The sequence below is a fragment of the Homarus americanus genome, unplaced genomic scaffold (genome assembly GCF_018991925.1).
Source record: "Homarus americanus isolate GMGI-L3 unplaced genomic scaffold, GMGI_Hamer_2.0 scaffold59303, whole genome shotgun sequence".
NCBI classification, from domain to species: Eukaryota; Metazoa; Arthropoda; class Malacostraca; order Decapoda; family Nephropidae; genus Homarus; species Homarus americanus.
Window position 1 is genome coordinate 16686 of NW_024725323.1, and position 16804 is coordinate 33489.

At 49.7% G+C, this 16804-nt stretch overlaps 1 protein-coding gene across 1 annotated transcript in view; it reads left to right on the forward strand.

The window, feature by feature from the left end:
* The first annotated feature begins 5363 nt into the window (after nucleotides 1–5363).
* LOC121864791 overlaps nucleotides 5364–16804 on the forward strand; it is a 30054-nt gene continuing 18613 nt past the window's right edge. Inside the window, exon 1 of the mRNA XM_042363957.1 lies at nucleotides 5364–6780. Coding sequence (XP_042219891.1) covers nucleotides 6312–6780 — 469 coding nt within the window. The 5' untranslated portion in view covers nucleotides 5364–6311. The remainder of the gene's footprint in view (nucleotides 6781–16804) is intronic.

Here is a 16804-nt window from a genome sequence, read left to right on the forward strand (position 1 = left end):
GGTCTGGTTAGATTTGGTTAGGTTAGGTTAGATTAGATTAGATTAAGTTAGGTTAGGTTAGGTTAGGTTAGATTAGGTTCGATTAGGTTAGGTTAGGTTAGATTAGATTAGGTTAGGCTCTGCAGAGTTCCAAAGACTATCTAGACCATTTAAAAGGTTCCTACTGGGGGGGGGTCACTGTAGGTACTGCCTCTCTGCCGACTAGAAAACAGGGTCAACAGTGTATGAATGCTCGAACGAATTATGCAACAGGTAGAGCTGGGAATTATGATGACTGAAATAGATGCTGATTACTCCTTGTTGGGGGGGGGAAGTTGAGGCAGGGGAAGGCCCAGGAGGGAGCTTGGAGGGGGTGGGGAGGCGTCTGTGGGGGAGTTGAGGGGAGGGAAGGTCTAGGGAGGAAGTTGCTGGAGGGGTGGGGAGGCGTCTAGGGGGAGTTGGAGGGGTGGGGAGGCTCCAGGAGGAAAGTTGGAGGTGGGAAGGGCGTCTAGGGAGGGAGTTGGAGGGGTGGGGAGGCGTCTAGGAGGAGCTGGAGGAGGGAGGCGTCTAGGGGGGAGTTGGAGGGAGGGAGGCGTCTAGGGAGGGAGTTGGAGGGGGTGGGAGGTGCCCAGGGAGTTGGAGGAGGGGCGTCTAGGGGAAGTTGGAGGGGTGGGAGTCGTCTAGGGGGGAGTTGGAGGGGTGGGGAGGCGTTTAGGGGAGTTGGAGGGGTGGGGAGGCGTCTAGGGGAGTGAGGGGTGGGGGGCGTCTAGGGGGAGTTGGGAGGGTGGGGGCGTCTAGGGGAGTTGTTGGAGGGGTGGGGAGGCGTCTAGGGGAGGGAGTTGGAGGGGAGGCCTAGGAGGAGTTGGAGGGGTGGGAGGCGTCTAGGAGGGAGTTGGGAGGAGGAGGCGTCTAGGAGGGAGTTGGAGGAGGGGAGGCGTCCAGGAGGAGTTGGAGGGGTGGGGAGGCGTCTAGGAGGGAGTTGGAGGGGTGGGGAGGCGTCTAGGAGGGAGTTGGAGGGGTGGGGAGGCGTCTAGGAGGGAGTTGGAAGGGAGGGAAGGGGGGGTTGGGAGGGGAGTTGGGATTAAGTGTTGAAGCTTTAAGTGAGGTTAAGAACATAAGAATGGAGGAAACTGCAGCGGGTCTATTGGCCTTGTGGACGTTGCGGGAACCAATGGGAATTAAGTTATTGGATACTTGAGGTTGTGATTGGGGGGAAGCGTTAGTGTAGGTGTATAACTTACCTGTTGATTGATGACTTACCTGTTGATTGATGACTTACAGATACTTTATGTTAAGTCACAGGCTTTAAATGTCCCCAGAACGCCATTTTAACGAGACCTTTATATTTATTCTGATTAAATACAGGTTGGGTTGAAAGTCGGCCATTGAAAAGACTTCTTTGTGTGTGAGTGTGTGTGTGGTGTGTGTGTGTGTGTGAGTGAAGTGCTCCCCAGGGGTGATCTGGGGTGGAGGGAGCATGCTGGTAAAGTGTATTACCTCCCCAGGCAAGCCGCTTGCTGAATGTCACAGGTCAGTGAGGGAAGGGGAGAGGAGAGGAGGGGAGGGGATGGGAGGGGGGAGGAGGGGAGGGGAGGGGAGGGGGAGGAAAATATAATACAGAAATGGTGTGTTTGTGATAACTTGACTCTCCCCTCTCCCCACTTGCTCTCCCCAGCCTTATTTCAGCCCTCCTCTACCAATTCCTTTGCTCCTCCTCCTCTGATTCCCCTTTCATTCCTTCCCCCTCTTCTTCTTTCTTCTCTCCTCCCCTCCCTTCCTCTGCTGTTTCCCTCACCCCATTAATTCCCATTTGTAAGATCAGTCTTGGAGGGTAAACGAATTTGCTTTTATGGCGACGAAAACTTTATCCTGTCAAGTTATTCTGATTTATTATGAATTTCTTACTTTTTTCTTATTTATTTTCTTTGTTTATCGTATTTATGTTCTGATTTTTTTATGAGTTTTCTAATCATGTGTGTGTGTGTGTGTGTGTGTGTGTGTGTGTGTGTGTGTGTGTGTGTGTGTGTGTGTGTGTGTGTGTGTGTGTGTGTGTGTGTGTAATGTGTGTGTGTACGTGTGTGTGTGTGTGTGTGTGTGTACAGTGAAGGACACTCAGCATATATTATTCTTGTTTCTTGCATACATCGAAGCCTCTCCTAGGAAGCCTGTATTAAGTGAAGCCTTGATACTAACTCGACTTCATTAGAAACATTATTGAAGCCTTGGTGATGGTTTTGTTCATGTCTTATTTGTAAGTGAAAGTTTTTTGTAAGTAATTTTGGTGTTCCTAAAAGTTTTAAGTGAAGCCTTTATCGTTCAGTGCCCGTTGGAGATACTGAAGCCTTGGTAACTGTATGGAACTTTAATGACCTATCTAGTGAAGCCCTGTTACCTTTTAAAGAGTTTTAAGCCTTGTATGTGAAGCCATAGTATGAATAGAGTGAAGCCTCAGTAACAGTGTGAGTTTTAAAAGTGCCTAAGTGAAGCGTGTCACAAGGGTGGGTGGAAGGGGGGAGGTGAGTACCTGGGGAGGTGGGGGTACCTGGGGGAGGGTGGGTGGTACTCTGGGGGAGGGCGGGGGTACCTGGGGAAGGTGGAGTACCTGGGGGAGGGTGGGGAGTACCTGGGGGAGGGTGGGGGGTTACCTAGGTGAGGGTACGGGGGTGAGGGTGGAGGTACTAGGGTGAGGTGTACCTGGGTGGGGGCAGGGGGTGGGAGGTGATCAGCTGACTGCAGTAAACAAGGTGGAGGAGCCTACGTCAACTTTCACTCTCTACTGCGCACATGCCAGCTCGCTCCACCAACACCCTTACGATATAACAAAAACTCCCTTATACCTGACTATCTTAAGGTAGATTCTTAGTGTCGTAAGGTTAATTTTCCTCCTAACTGCCTCTAATTCACTTAAGATAGATTTTTTTTTTTTATCGTAAGTGATAGATAAACTAAGCTCTGATTCACTTAATCCAACGATGTAGAGATATTTAAAGAATCGTAAGTTATTTTCCCTTTTGTCTAGGTACAGGTGTTAATGCATTTTTTAAGATTTTTTTTTATATTGTATCTTGTGTAATATTTTTTGTCCTTGCATCGTTCGACCAATGAGACGCTTTCTCGCCTTATACGTCACGGGAGGAAGTTCTGAGACTTTATGTTATAGTCGTAAGATAAAATAGATACGTTATCGCCCTCCCAATTAAATGTTTTTTGGAGGGATAATTATATTTTACTTTATTTTAAACCCTAACCTTACCTTACCTTACCTTAACCTTACCTTAACCTTACCTTACCTCACCTTACCTTACCTTACCTCACCTTACCTCACCTCACCTCACCTCACCCTAACCTTACCTCACCTCACCCTAACCTTACCTTACCTTAACCTTACCTCACCTCACCTCAACCTCACCTCACCTCACCTCACCTCACCCTAACCTCACCTCACCTAACCCTAACCTAACCTCACCCTAACCTAACCACCACCTAACCTCACCACCACCCCAACCTAACCTAACCTAACCTAACCTTACCCTAACCTAACCTAACCTCACCACACCTCACCTCACCTCACCCCAACCTAACCTCACCTCACCCCATCCCTAACCTCACCTCACCCCAACCCTAACCTAACCTCACCCTAACCTAACCACCACCTAACCCAATTTTTTGTTTTTACACCCCGTTTGACCTTGCGAGTATGTGGGTTGTGACCTCTTTGTGTGTCCACTGTTAGCCATCTTGTTTAGTTGACTTGTTAATGATTGTTGTTGCTGGAGGAGAGAGAGAGAGAGAGAGAGAGAGAGAGAGAGAGAGAGAAATTTATAGATACCTCGTTCAATAGAGAGAGACAGACAGACACACACAGCCAGACACACACAGACACACAGACACACACAGACACACAGACACACACAGACAGACACACACACACACAGACAAGACACACACAGACACACAGACTCACTTGGGATGTTTATTATGGTATAAATTGATTGTTTGGTCTGTCTGTCTGTCTGTCTGTCTGTCTGTGTCTGTCTGTCTGTCTGTCTGTCTGTCTTGTGTTATGGGAGAGTGGACAACCTCAGCCTAGTAACAGTAACCTTGAAAGGAGTGGTTTCTACCAGTCCGGTCATTAAGGTCAGATGTTGAGTGCTAGTTGTGTTGTGAAAATAGTAGGAATGGAAGTAGCAGTAGCAGGTAACAGTAGCAGGTACAGGTAGCAGTAGCAGGTACAGTAGCAGGTAGCAGTAGCAGGTAACAGTGAGGTAACAGTAGCAGGTAGTGTGCAGGTAACAGTAGCAGTAGCAGTAGCAGGTAGCAGTAGCAGGTAACAGTAGCAGGTAGCAGTAGCAGGTAACAGTAGGTAGTAGCAGGTGTGCAGGTACAGTAGCAGTAGCAGGTAGCAGGTTGGTAGCAGTAGCAGGTAGCAGGTAAGCAGTAGCAGGTAGCAGTATTGCAGTCGCTCTTGACCAAACTTAGTGTGTGGTTACGTCACAGCTTGACCCTACACCAGTTTAATACTCAGTAATGTGTGTCGTTATTGTGGGGGTAGGCCTATTGAGCTTATTGTGGCGCTGTGGGGGGTTGTGGCCTATTGAGTTTATTGTGGCGCTGTGGGGTTTGGCTATTGGAGTTTATTGTGGCGCTGTGGGGGGTTGTGGCCTATTGAGCTTATTGTGGCGCTGTGGGGGTTGTGGCCTATTGAGTTTATTGTGGCGCTGTGGGGGGGGCTTGGCCTATTGGAGTTTATTGTGGCGCTGTGGGGGGTTGTGGCCTATTGAGTTTATTGTGGCGCTGTGGGGGTTAGGCCTATTGGAGTTTATTGTGGCGCTGTGGGGGTTAGGCCTATTGGAGTTTATTGTGGCGCTGTGGGGTGGGACCTAACTGACCACTCATGCTTGCGTCATCGGGGACCTCCACTGCAGGCGTAATTGGGTGGCTAACGTTCGTCTGGCGTAGATTTCGTAACTGTGTCATCATTTCGGAGAGGAGGAGGAGGAGGAGAACGCCAGGCAGTGTTCATCGCTTGTGCTGGCGATGCATGACAGTGTCCGCCTGTCAGTGGGTAACCGCATGCTGTAATAACTGTATAATGAAGTCGTTAAGTGGTAGGTGTAATCTCCTCCCGGGGGCGTGAGGTGACCAGGGGCGTACCGTAGCCTCCGTGGGCGTGAGGTAACCCAGGGCGTACCGTAGCTCCCGTGGGCGTGAGGTGACCAGGGGCGTGGTACAGTACAGCAGTGTAGCCTCTGGGGGGTCGAACCAGTTATCTAGTGAAGGTGCAGTAAAGTTACACCATCGACTGCCTCTTGTTGTGGCGGCTGCGTCATTGTGGCGTGTTAATGGTCCGTCATGATGGTGATTTCCCTGTGTTTTTCAGGTTAATACAAGTGTCTTAGTTAAGTGTAAGGGACATGGGAAAGTGAGTGTGGATGTATTGACCTAAAAGAGAAAAAAAAAAAGAATTCTGTGTTTTTAAAAAGAATTTGTTGTTTTTGTTGAAGAGAAACTTAAGTTGACGCCTTTATGTCCAGCTACAGAGGACAACTGCTCTAGCGACCTCAAGAATATATTAGAAACGCCTAACAAACAAACTGGATTTAGAAGGAAAAAAGTGGATTGTGTTTTTTTGTCTGGATGAATTATTATACCTGAAAAGAAGCTCAATTAAAGCCTTGTTATAGATACATGAAGATACTACTCGTATAAACTGATGTAATTCAGAAAAATGACCCAATTTCGTGTTTGTTCTTTACCTCCGCGAGTGGATTACAATTTGAACAGTTACAGTGTTTAGATCTAACTCAGGTCTGTGTTTATGTTTGGAAGTGGAAAGTGTGTGACTGAGGCGGGTGATGTAGAGGACAGGGGTTGTGAGGCGAGGACAGGTAAGAGCGGCACTCGACGCCAGGTAAATTACACTCATTAACACTCGGTGAACTTTTTCCTGGGTGTTGGGTGGCGTGGCGTCGAGCTGCTGTTGGGGAAATAATGGTGAACGGGTCTCTGCGGGGGGGGTTCTCGCCTCCTACCCAGGAAGCAGGTGGTGGCGTGTACCGGTAACTGGTGACGAGCACCGGTATACTCACCAAAAACTGTTATTAAAGGTAGAAAAAAAGTGAATGGTACCAGCGCTTCCGGTACTGAGCAGGTGCCGTGTACTGGGACACTCGCCAGGTACCCGCTAACAGTCATGTGGACGAGGGTGTTAGTCACCTGGACGTGTCAACAACCTGGTGAAGTGTTGAGGCTCGACCTTTTCCTGTAAAGTTGTTAAACTCTGACCTTCGAGTCGACCCCTTCCCGTCCAGCAGTAGACTCATGGTTCACCGATGATGGAGAAGGTGGAGAAGAAACTAACGAGGTTCCGCGCCACACTGAAGAATAAAAGGAAACTTTCCTTACCTGTGTTTATCAACCAGTTCCAGCAGCAGTGGGCGGAGCAACACGGGGGAGGCTCTACCAGTGGAGGGCTGGAGGTCGGCGGGGGGGTGACCTCATCCTCGGGGTCGTCCTTCGGGAGCCTGACGTCCATCCCACATGGGGTGGAGAAGGAGGGCCGTAGAGGCATGTCCCCGACCAATCTCAACTTGCCTTTCCTGCCGCTCGACTTGAGTGCCAAGGAGCGTCTGTCGAGTAACAGTGGGGGTTCCTCCTCCTCCCCGTACTCGACCATGAGCCACAATGGTCGAGGACAACACCACCACACTAACCTCATCACCTCAGTCTCCTCACCAGGCGGCACCACACTACTGGTCCCTGGCACACCTCCTTACCCCATCGTGCGTCTCAGTCTACCAGGTGAGTACCCCCCACCCCCCGCCTAGTGTCTCACCTAAAACACTTGTTGTGTCTCACCTCTTACCTCAAATACCCGTTGTCTCTCACTTGTAACACCTCACACCTGTTGTCTCTCACTCACAAGACACAGGTAAACACGGCTCAGGTGTACCCTTCATTAGTCAGGATCCACACAGGTGAGTCACTTAACCTACGGCACACACACCTGAAGGCAAATTTGATGGGCTTCTGCTTGACAGGAGAGAGAGAGAGAGAGAGAGAGAGAGAGAGAGAGAGAGAGAGAGAGTATACCCCAGGTGTACTCAGGTAACAGGCATGGAAGTGTATGAGTATGAATAGAACTGTTACCTGCTACTGCTCCCTGCTACTGTTACCTGCTACTCTCACTGCCGGTGGTGGGGTGTTGACCTTGTGTTTATTCCTCTGTTTATTATCGCTTTTATCTTTAGTCTCTGCTGATATTTAGTTCCTCTGTGTGTGTGTGTGTGTGTGTGTGTGTGTGTGTGTGTGTGTGGGGTCACTTTATTTGTTCATATCCCTGTCGTTTTGTTTTCATATTTTCCCTCATGTCTTTCCTCTTCTTCCTCCTCCTCCTCCCTCCTCCTCCTCCTCCTCCTCCCTCCTCCTCCTCCTCCTCCTCCTCCTCCTCCCTCCTCCTCCTCCTCCCCTCCTCCTCTCCTCGTCCTCCTCCCTCGCAGTATCGATGCTGATTATATGACACTAATTAATTCCGATACTCATCCTCTCTCTTCTTCTACCCTCCCTCCCTTTTCTTCCCTACCTCCTTCCTTCCTTCCTCTCTCCATTCTCACGCCTTTCCTCCTTTCTTACTCTCATTTCTTAATCCTTCTTTTCTCTCCTCCCTCACTCCCTCATTCCCTTCCTCCCCTTTCTCCCTCCCCTTACTCCCTTCCTCACTCCCCTTCCTCACCCCTCTCCCTCCTTACAGTATGTATTTACTATAAAAATGTTTAGGGTTGGCGGTACACACACACACACACACACACCACACCACACACACACACACACACACACACACACACACACAAAGTTTGAGGTAGTGGGTCCTCATCACAGCCCCCCTGTACAGTCGTTAACATCACGCACCTAGAGGGGGTGACAAGTGAAGGGAGGATGGCCAGGAATAGCTCGGCCGCCCTCCACCTCAACTTCAGCAATGACTTATGTTAGGAATATGTTAGGTTTGGTTAGGGTTAGGTTAGGTTAGGTTAGGTTAGGTTAGGTTAGGTATATCTTATCTGGAATGATGTCAATTGGCAAGATGTGTTTTGACTGATACACACACACACACACACACACACACACACACACACACACACACACACACACCACACACACCCTCGCCATCATAACACTTCCTCAACACCCTGGCTGTAACTGTAGAATCTGGCAAAAGATAGAACGATCAGAGCAAGAACTCCTTCAAAGACTCCCACCAGATACCGACAACAACCATTACCACCCCCGATCTACACGGCCAGGCAATAGACAACCTCCCTAGACCAGCATCCGCCAGTAGGGTCGACGGAATATGAAATAAGGCCCTTAAAACACCCATATATGGGACAGGGTAGTATGTCTAGTGCCTGTACCGACAGACAATAACTAACCCATGACACAACCCTCACACACCATTAGCTTAGTCAGCCAGCCCTCTACCTCCTCCTCCTAAATTTCTTCGATTTCCGAACAATACTCTTCCCCTCCCTCTAATCTTCCTCATTCCTCTCTTCCCCTACAAAAAAAAAAAATGTAAGGACCCGAGTTCGTATCCTCATAAGGACCCTCCTCCCCCTGGGCTGACTGGGTGAAGATGTATTGATGTTTACATGTATATATGAGAACGAGTCTACATTTCTTGTCTCAATAAATAAATATGTAACAGAACAACAAGAGTCTAACACACACACACACACACACACACACACACACACACACACACACACACACACACACACATTATTTCACTCTTTATTTGTGCTTCTCTTTGTGTGTTGTTGGTGAAGGTGGGGGGTGAGGGGGGGGTGGGGGTGTTGCGTGCCTTGTCGACACTCGTTACACTCCACGCTCTTGTGTTTTACTTACCTGTCTTATTAATGATAGTTTTACCTCTGTCCACCACAGGTTGAATTACATCTCATGACTTTCTGCCTAATATATATTTAGTGTGTGTGTGTGAGTGTGTCCTTTGTACCCTTTACAACCCTTTTCCTGACACCACCCCCCGACACCACCCCCTGACACCACCCCTTGGCATCACCCCCGGCATCACCCCACCCGACACCACCCCCCGACACCCCCGACACCACCCCCTGACACCACCCCTGGCATCACCCCACCCGACACCACCCCCGACGCCACCCTCGACACCACCCCCGACACCACCCCCCGCACCACCCCCGACACCACCCCCGACACCACCCCTAACATCACCCCTGAAACCACCCCATGACGTTCTACCCTTTGACATCGACTGGCACACCCTTGATGTCCTCTCCTATGACATCCCCTTCCCCAAGACCATCTGGCACCCTTGGCACCCCACCCGTGTGCCTAAGGTAGATATCTGTGGTACGGGTTCCTGGCGAAGTGACAGTATAATCCCCGTCCGTGACTGACGCCCCTGACGCTGATTATACCGAGGAGTGACGCTGACATCCTTATGTGATCTTCTTCTTCTCTCTCTCTCAATGAATACTCTTGTCCTTTTTCGACTGTTTGATTGTTGTTTAGTATATTAAGAGAGAAAGAGAGAGAGAGAGAAGAGAGAGAGAGAGAGAGAGAGAGAGAGAGAGAGAGAGTTTCTTTACGCTACACTCACGGAGGTTGAGAGTTGCACCGGCACCATTTCCTTAAGGGGTCCAGGTGTGTGTGTGTGTGTGTGTGTGTATGTATGTATGTATGTATGTGTGTGTGTGTGTGTGTGTGTGTGTGTGTGTGTGTATGTATAATATATGTGCGTGTGTATGTAATATGTGTGTACGTATAGAAATCATTATCACGCTAACTCTAAACTCAAGAATACACACACACACACACACACACACACACACACACACACACCTGGGGATGGTAAACTTAATATTTTTAGTAAGAGTCAAAACAGTGTTGACTTTGATGGCTTGCGTCTTGTGTTGACTCTGTTTGATGTTCGGAGTTGTGGGGATATAAATCAATGAAGGTGACGTCAATTGTGGTTGTGACGTCAGGGGTGGTGTTGATGACGTCAGGGGTGGTGTTGATGACGTCAGGGGTGGTGTTGATGACGTCACTGGTGTTGGCGGTGACGTCAGTGGTGTTGGTGATGACGTCAATGATGGGGGGTGATGACTCTTTGGTAATGATGGTGACGTCAGTGATGATGGAGGAATGGGGAAGGCAGTGACGTCAATGGTAGATGAAAAGTTAGTGGTGATGATGTCAGCAGTGGTTTTAATGAAGTCAATAAAGGAGGTAATGGTGGTGACGTCAGTAGGTAGATAGGACGTCAGAGGTAGTGACGTCAGGAGTTGGATAGGACGTCAGTAGTGGTGGTGAGGTCAGGAGGTGGCGGTGGAGGAGTGGGTCAGGCAGTGAACGTGTACCTGAGGGTGGTTGGGTCGATCCCTAGCATCAGGAGAGCGGCTTCACAATTGTGTTTCTTGTATATATATAATGCGTAAGTTGATGCCTCCAGGTAATCGATTTTGTTTGTGGCCATGGCGAGGTGTGTGTGTGTGTGTGTGCCTCTTTACATCCCCTACACCCCTTCCTCCCCCACCAACACCCCCTACCTCCCCCACCCACACCCCCTACCTCCCCACCCACACCCCCTACCTCCCCCACCCCACACCCCCTACCTCCCCACCCACACCCCTCACCCGCCCACCTACACCCCCTACCCACACCCCTACCTCCCCCACCCACACCCCTACCCACACCCCCCACCTCCCCACCCACACACCCCACCTCCCCACCCACACCCCCCCACCTCCCCCACCCACACCCCCTACCTCCCCCACCCACACCCCTACCTCGCCCACCCACACCCCCACCCACACCCCCCTACCTCCCCCACCCACACCCCCACCCCCCCACCCACACCCCCTACCTCCCCCACCCACACCCCCCACCCACACCCCCCTCCCCACCCCCATCTCCCCACCTCACACCCCCTACCTCCCCACCCCCACCCCACCCCCCACACAACAGCATATTGTTACAAGAGGTCCCCGTCCCTTTAAGGCGTGTGTCGGGTATACAAGACGGCAGCAGACGGTTCGTTTAACTGAAGAAGCTTTAAATGGAGTCGTCGTATAAGTGGAGAGAGCGCCAGGACGTGTAAACGAGACGGTGTGGAGTATACAAGTGCCATTTAACGAAGGTACAAGATAACCGAGGTGTCGTTTAAACGGTGACATTGCCAGAGGTGTCGTTTAACCGGGGACAGTGCCAGAGGTGTCGTTTAAACGGTGACAGTGCCAGAAGTGTCGTTTAACCGGTGACAGTGCCAGAGGTGTCGTTTAAACGGTGACAGTGCCAGAAGTGTCGTTTAACCGGGGACAGTGCCTGAGGTGTCGTTTAAACGGTGACAGTGCCTGAGGTGTCGTTTAAACGGTGACAGTGCCAGAGGTGTCGTTTAAACGGCTACAGTGCCAGAGGTGTCATTTAAACGGTGACAGTGCCAGAGGTGTCATTTAAACGGTGACAGTGCCAGAGGTGTCGTTTAAACGGCTACAGTGCCAGAGGTGTCACTTTAAACGGTGACAGTGCCAGAGGTGTCATTTAAACGGTGACAGTGCCAGAGGTGTCGTTTAACCGGTGACAGTGCCAGAGGTGTCGTTTAACCGGGGATCAGTGCCAGAGGTGTCGTTTAACCGGGGATCAGTGCCAGAGGTATCGTTTAAGGAATTATTATGACTATATACATGAAAATATTATTGAAGTAAACATAAGTGTGTGATTTTGGTTCCTGTGTGCGCTGACGACATGAGTAACGATGGAGAAATTAAGTTAAATATGAAAGAAGAATCACCTGGTTGTGTGTGTGCGTGTGTGTGTGTCTGTGTGTGTGTGTGTGTGTGTGTGTGTGTGATTTATGAAATAATGTTGTTTGTTGTTGTTGTAATTTAATAAGGTGATATACACATAAACAAGGGTACAACACAATGTAATTTTATCAGAGAAATATTTGTCTTCCAGGAACAGTAATTTTTATCTTCTTCAATTTTGTCTGTATAGAAAATTGTCTCTGTCTCTCGTGAGTCGTCAACAAACTCATATTGGTTAGCTTAGGTATTTGTGTTCACCTTCAATATACGTCTCCAGACACACACACACACACACACACACACACACAGACACACACACACACACACACACACACACACACACACAGACACACACACACACACACACACACACACACACACACACACACACCTGAGCCAGAATGAAAGTCAACTCAACAATAATATGTGGCGTATTTTAATTAAGCCTTAAAAGAGCCAACCTAACCTAACCTGACCTGACCTAACCTAACTTTATTAACCTGAGTTCCTCTCTTCTACAGGTATGTGGTGTAGCGCTTCCTGCAGGCGGACAGGTAACGTGGCGTACAGGTGTTACAGTACAAGGTCACACTCCACCAGGTGTTATGGTACTAGGTCACACTCCACCAGGTGTTATGCTAGGTCACACTCCACCAGGTGTTATGGTACTAGGTCACACTCCACCAGGTGTTATGGTACAAGGTCACACTCCACCAGGTGTTATGGTACTAGGTACACACTCCACCAGGTGTTATGGTACTAGGTCACACTCCACCAGGTGTTATGGTACTAGGTCACCCACCAGGTGTTATGGTACAAGGTCACACCCACCAGGTGTTACGGTACTAGGTCACACTCCACCAGGTGTTGTGGTACAAGGTCACACTCCACCAGGTGTTATGGTACTAGGTCACACCCACCAGGTGTTAGCGCCAGTCACACTCCACCAGGTGTTATGGTACTAGGTCACACTCCACCAGGTGTTATGGTACAAGGTCACACTCCACCAGGTGTTATGGTAGGTCACACCCACCAGGTGTTATGGTACTAGGTCACACTCCACCAGGTGTTAGTTATGGTTGTCACACTCCACCAGGTGTTATGGTACAAGGTCACACTCCACCAGGTGTTATGGTACACCCACCAGGTGTTACGGTACTAGGTCACACTCCACCAGGTGTTATGGTACTAGGTCACACTCCACCAGGTGTTATGGTACTAGGTCACACTCCACCAGGTGTTATGGTACTAGGTCCTCACCAGGTGTTATGTGGCAGGTACCCACCAGGTGTTATGGTACAAGGTCACACTCCACCAGGTGTTATGGTACAGGTCACACTCCACCAGGTGTTATGGTACTAGGTCACACTCCACCAGGTGTTATGGTACATTGGTCACACTCCACCAGGTGTTGTGGTACTAGGTCACACTCCACCAGGTGTTATGGTACTAGGTCACACTCCACCAGGTGTTATGGTACTAGGTCACACTCCACCAGGTGTTATGGTACTAGGTCACACTCCACCAGGTGTTAAGGGTACAGGTCACACCCACCAGGTGTTATGGCACTAGGTCACACTCCACCAGGTGTTATGGTACAAGGTCACACCCACCAGGTGTTTGGTACTAGTCACACTCCACCAGGTGTTATGGTACAAGGTCACACTCCACCAGGTGTTATGGTACTAGGTCACACTCCACCAGGTGTTGTGGTACTAGGTCACACTCCACCAGGTGTTATGGCATAGGTTCACACTCCACCAGGTGTTATGGTACTAGGTCACACCCACCAGGTGTTATGGTACAAGGTCACACCCACCAGGTGTTATGGTACTAGGTCACACTCCACCAGGTGTTATGGTACAGTCACCTAGGTAAGGTCCTCCACCTTGTCAACAGATGGTACAAGGTCACACTCCACCAGGTGTTATGGTACTAGGTCACACTCCACCAGGTGTTATGGTACTAGGTCACACTCCACCAGGTGTTATGGTACTAGGTCACACTCCACCAGGTGTTATGGTACTAGGTCACACTCACCAGGTGTTGTGGTACAGGTCACACTCCACCAGGTGTTATGGTACTAGTCACACTCCACCAGGTGTTATGGTACAGGTCACACTCCACCAGGTGTTATGGTAAGGTCACACTCCACCAGGTGTTGTGGTACAGTCACACTCCACCAGGTGTTATGGTACTAGGTCACACTCCACCAGGTGTTATGGTACAAGGTCACACTCCACCAGGTGTTATGGTACTAGGTCACACTCCACCAGGTGTTATGGTACAGTGTCACACTCCACCAGGTGTTATGGTACTAGGTCACACTCCACCAGGTGTTATGGTAATAGGGTCACACTCCACCAGGTGTTATGGTACAAGGTCACACTCCACCAGGTGTTATGGTACAGGTCACACTCCACCAGGTGTTATGGTACTAGGTCACACTCCACCAGGTGTTATGGTACAGGTCACACTCCACCAGGTGTTATGGTACTAGGTCACACTCCACCAGGTGTTATGGTAATAGTCACACTCCACCAGGTGTTATGGTACTAGGTCACACTCACCAGGTGTTATGGTACTAGGTCACACTCCACCAGGTGTTATGGTACTCAGGTCACACTCCACCAGGTGTTATGGTATTAAGTCACACTCCACCAGGTGTTATGGTACAAGGTCACACTCCACCAGGTGTTATGGTACTAGGTCACACTCCACCAGGTGTTATGGTACTAGGCACACCCACCAGGTGTTATGGTACTAGGTCACACTCCACCAGGTGTTATGGTACTAGGTCACACTCCACCAGGTGTTATGGTACTAGGTCACACTCCACCAGGTGTTATGGTACTAGGTCACACTCCACCAGGTGTTATGGTACCAGGTCACACTCCACCAGGTGTTATGGTACAGGTCACACTCCACCAGGTGTTATGGTAATTAGTCACACTCACCAGGTGTTATGGTACAGGTCACACCCACCAGGTGTTAGGTATGTCACACTCCACCAGGTGTTATGGTACTAGGTCACACTCCACCAGGTGGTACAGTCACACCCACCAGTTATGGTACAAGGTCACACTCCACCAGGTGTTATGGTACAAGGTCACACTCCACCAGGTGTTATGGTACTAGGTCACACTCCACCAGGTGTTATGGTACAAGGTCACACTCCACCAGGTGTTATGGTACTAGGTCACACTCCACCAGGTGTTATGGTACAAGGTCACACTCCACCAGGTGTTATGGTACTAGTCACCCAAGTTGGCAGGTCACACTCACAGTGATGGTACTAGGTCACACTCCACCAGGTATTATTAATGAGGTTGGAAAGGTTAAGGCTGTGAGGGAGGTCAACTTGCTTCCTCACACCTTGTACTTCATGTTGTGTTCATGTGAGGTCTCTCTCTCTCTCTCTCTCTCTCTCCACTCCGCTGCCGTCTTTCTGTGTACGGTTGAGGACATCTTTTATAAACTGTCACTGAGACTCCCAGAATCTCCTTGTGGTTGTTGGGGGGGTCGAGTCACGGTACAGTCTGACAGTAGTTTAGACGCCATATTGTTTATGAAGAGACGGGAGTTTTGACTGTATCGATGACTGTCCACAGGTACAGTCAGGAGACTGTTGCCGCACCAGTCAACTGTTTGGTAAAGGTGATGAAGTGTTTGGCGTCTCCGGTGTAAGCTCTGTCAGGTGTACGACACTTCTGTGCTGGTGTAGACAGTGTCAGGTGTACGACACTTGTACTGGTGTAAACAGTGTCAGGTGTACGACACTTCTGTGCTGGTAAACAGTGTCAGGTGTACGACACTCTGTGCTGGTGTAAACAAAAATAGGTGTACGACACTTTGTACTGGTGTAAACAGTGTCAGGTGTACGACACTTCTGTACTGGCAACAGTGTCAGGTGTACGACACTTCTGTACTGGTGTAAACAGTGTCAGGTGTACGACACTTCTGTGCTGGTGTAAACAGTGTCAGGTGTACGACACTTCTGTACTGGTGTAAACAGTGTCAGGTGTACGACACTTGTACTGGTGTAAACAGTGTCAGGTGTACGACACTTCTGTACTGGTGTAAACAGTGTCAGGTGTACGACACTTCTGTGCTGGTGTAAACAGTGTCAGGTGAACGACACTTGTGCTGGTGTAAACAGTGTCAGGTGTACGACACTTCTGTGCTGGTGTAAACAGTGTCAGGTGTACGACACTCTTGTGCTGGTGTAAACAGTGTCAGGTGTACGACACTTCTGTACTGGTGATGTGTACGACACTCTGTACTGGTGTAGACAGTGTCAGGTGTATGACACTTTCTACTGGTGTAGACAGTGTCAGGTGTACGACACTTCACCAGTAGACAGGAAGCACTTGAGCAAGGCCGTCACAGACTGACAGGGCTGGGACAAAGATTGAGTTCTTGTGGGGGAGAGGAGTGTGGGGTGGGGTGGAGGGACGTGTGGAGGTGGGGGAGGGGTAGATGAGTGAGGATAGGAGGGATGGGTATGATCGGGGGGGGATGAAGGAAGAGAGAGAGAGAGAGAGAGAGAGGAGAGAGAGAGAGAGAGAGAGAGAGAGGCGGTCCATCTCAGGTGTATGTGTGAATGTAGACAACCAGCCTCACGGTGTTTGGGGGGACGACTCCATTTCTTGTGGGTTAGGTTAGGTTGTGTAAGGTCAGCAGGGTTGTGTATGGGGAGCAGGGTTGTGTAAGTGGGTAGCAGGGTTGTGTGTGTTCCTTCAGCATTAAGTTATATAGCATTTTGAAGTGGGAATGCAGGAAGGTGTGGGAGGTTGGAGTGGTTAGATGCACCAGTGTTGTCAAGTGATCAGCTCCTCAACAGCTGAGCTTTTGATTCACCTCCAGGCAATCACACAAGAAGACCCTCACTGGATGCTTGTGGTCTTAATTCTCGTGTGTGTGTGTGTGTGTGTGTGTGTGTGTGTGTGTGTGTGTGTGTGTGTGTGTGTGTG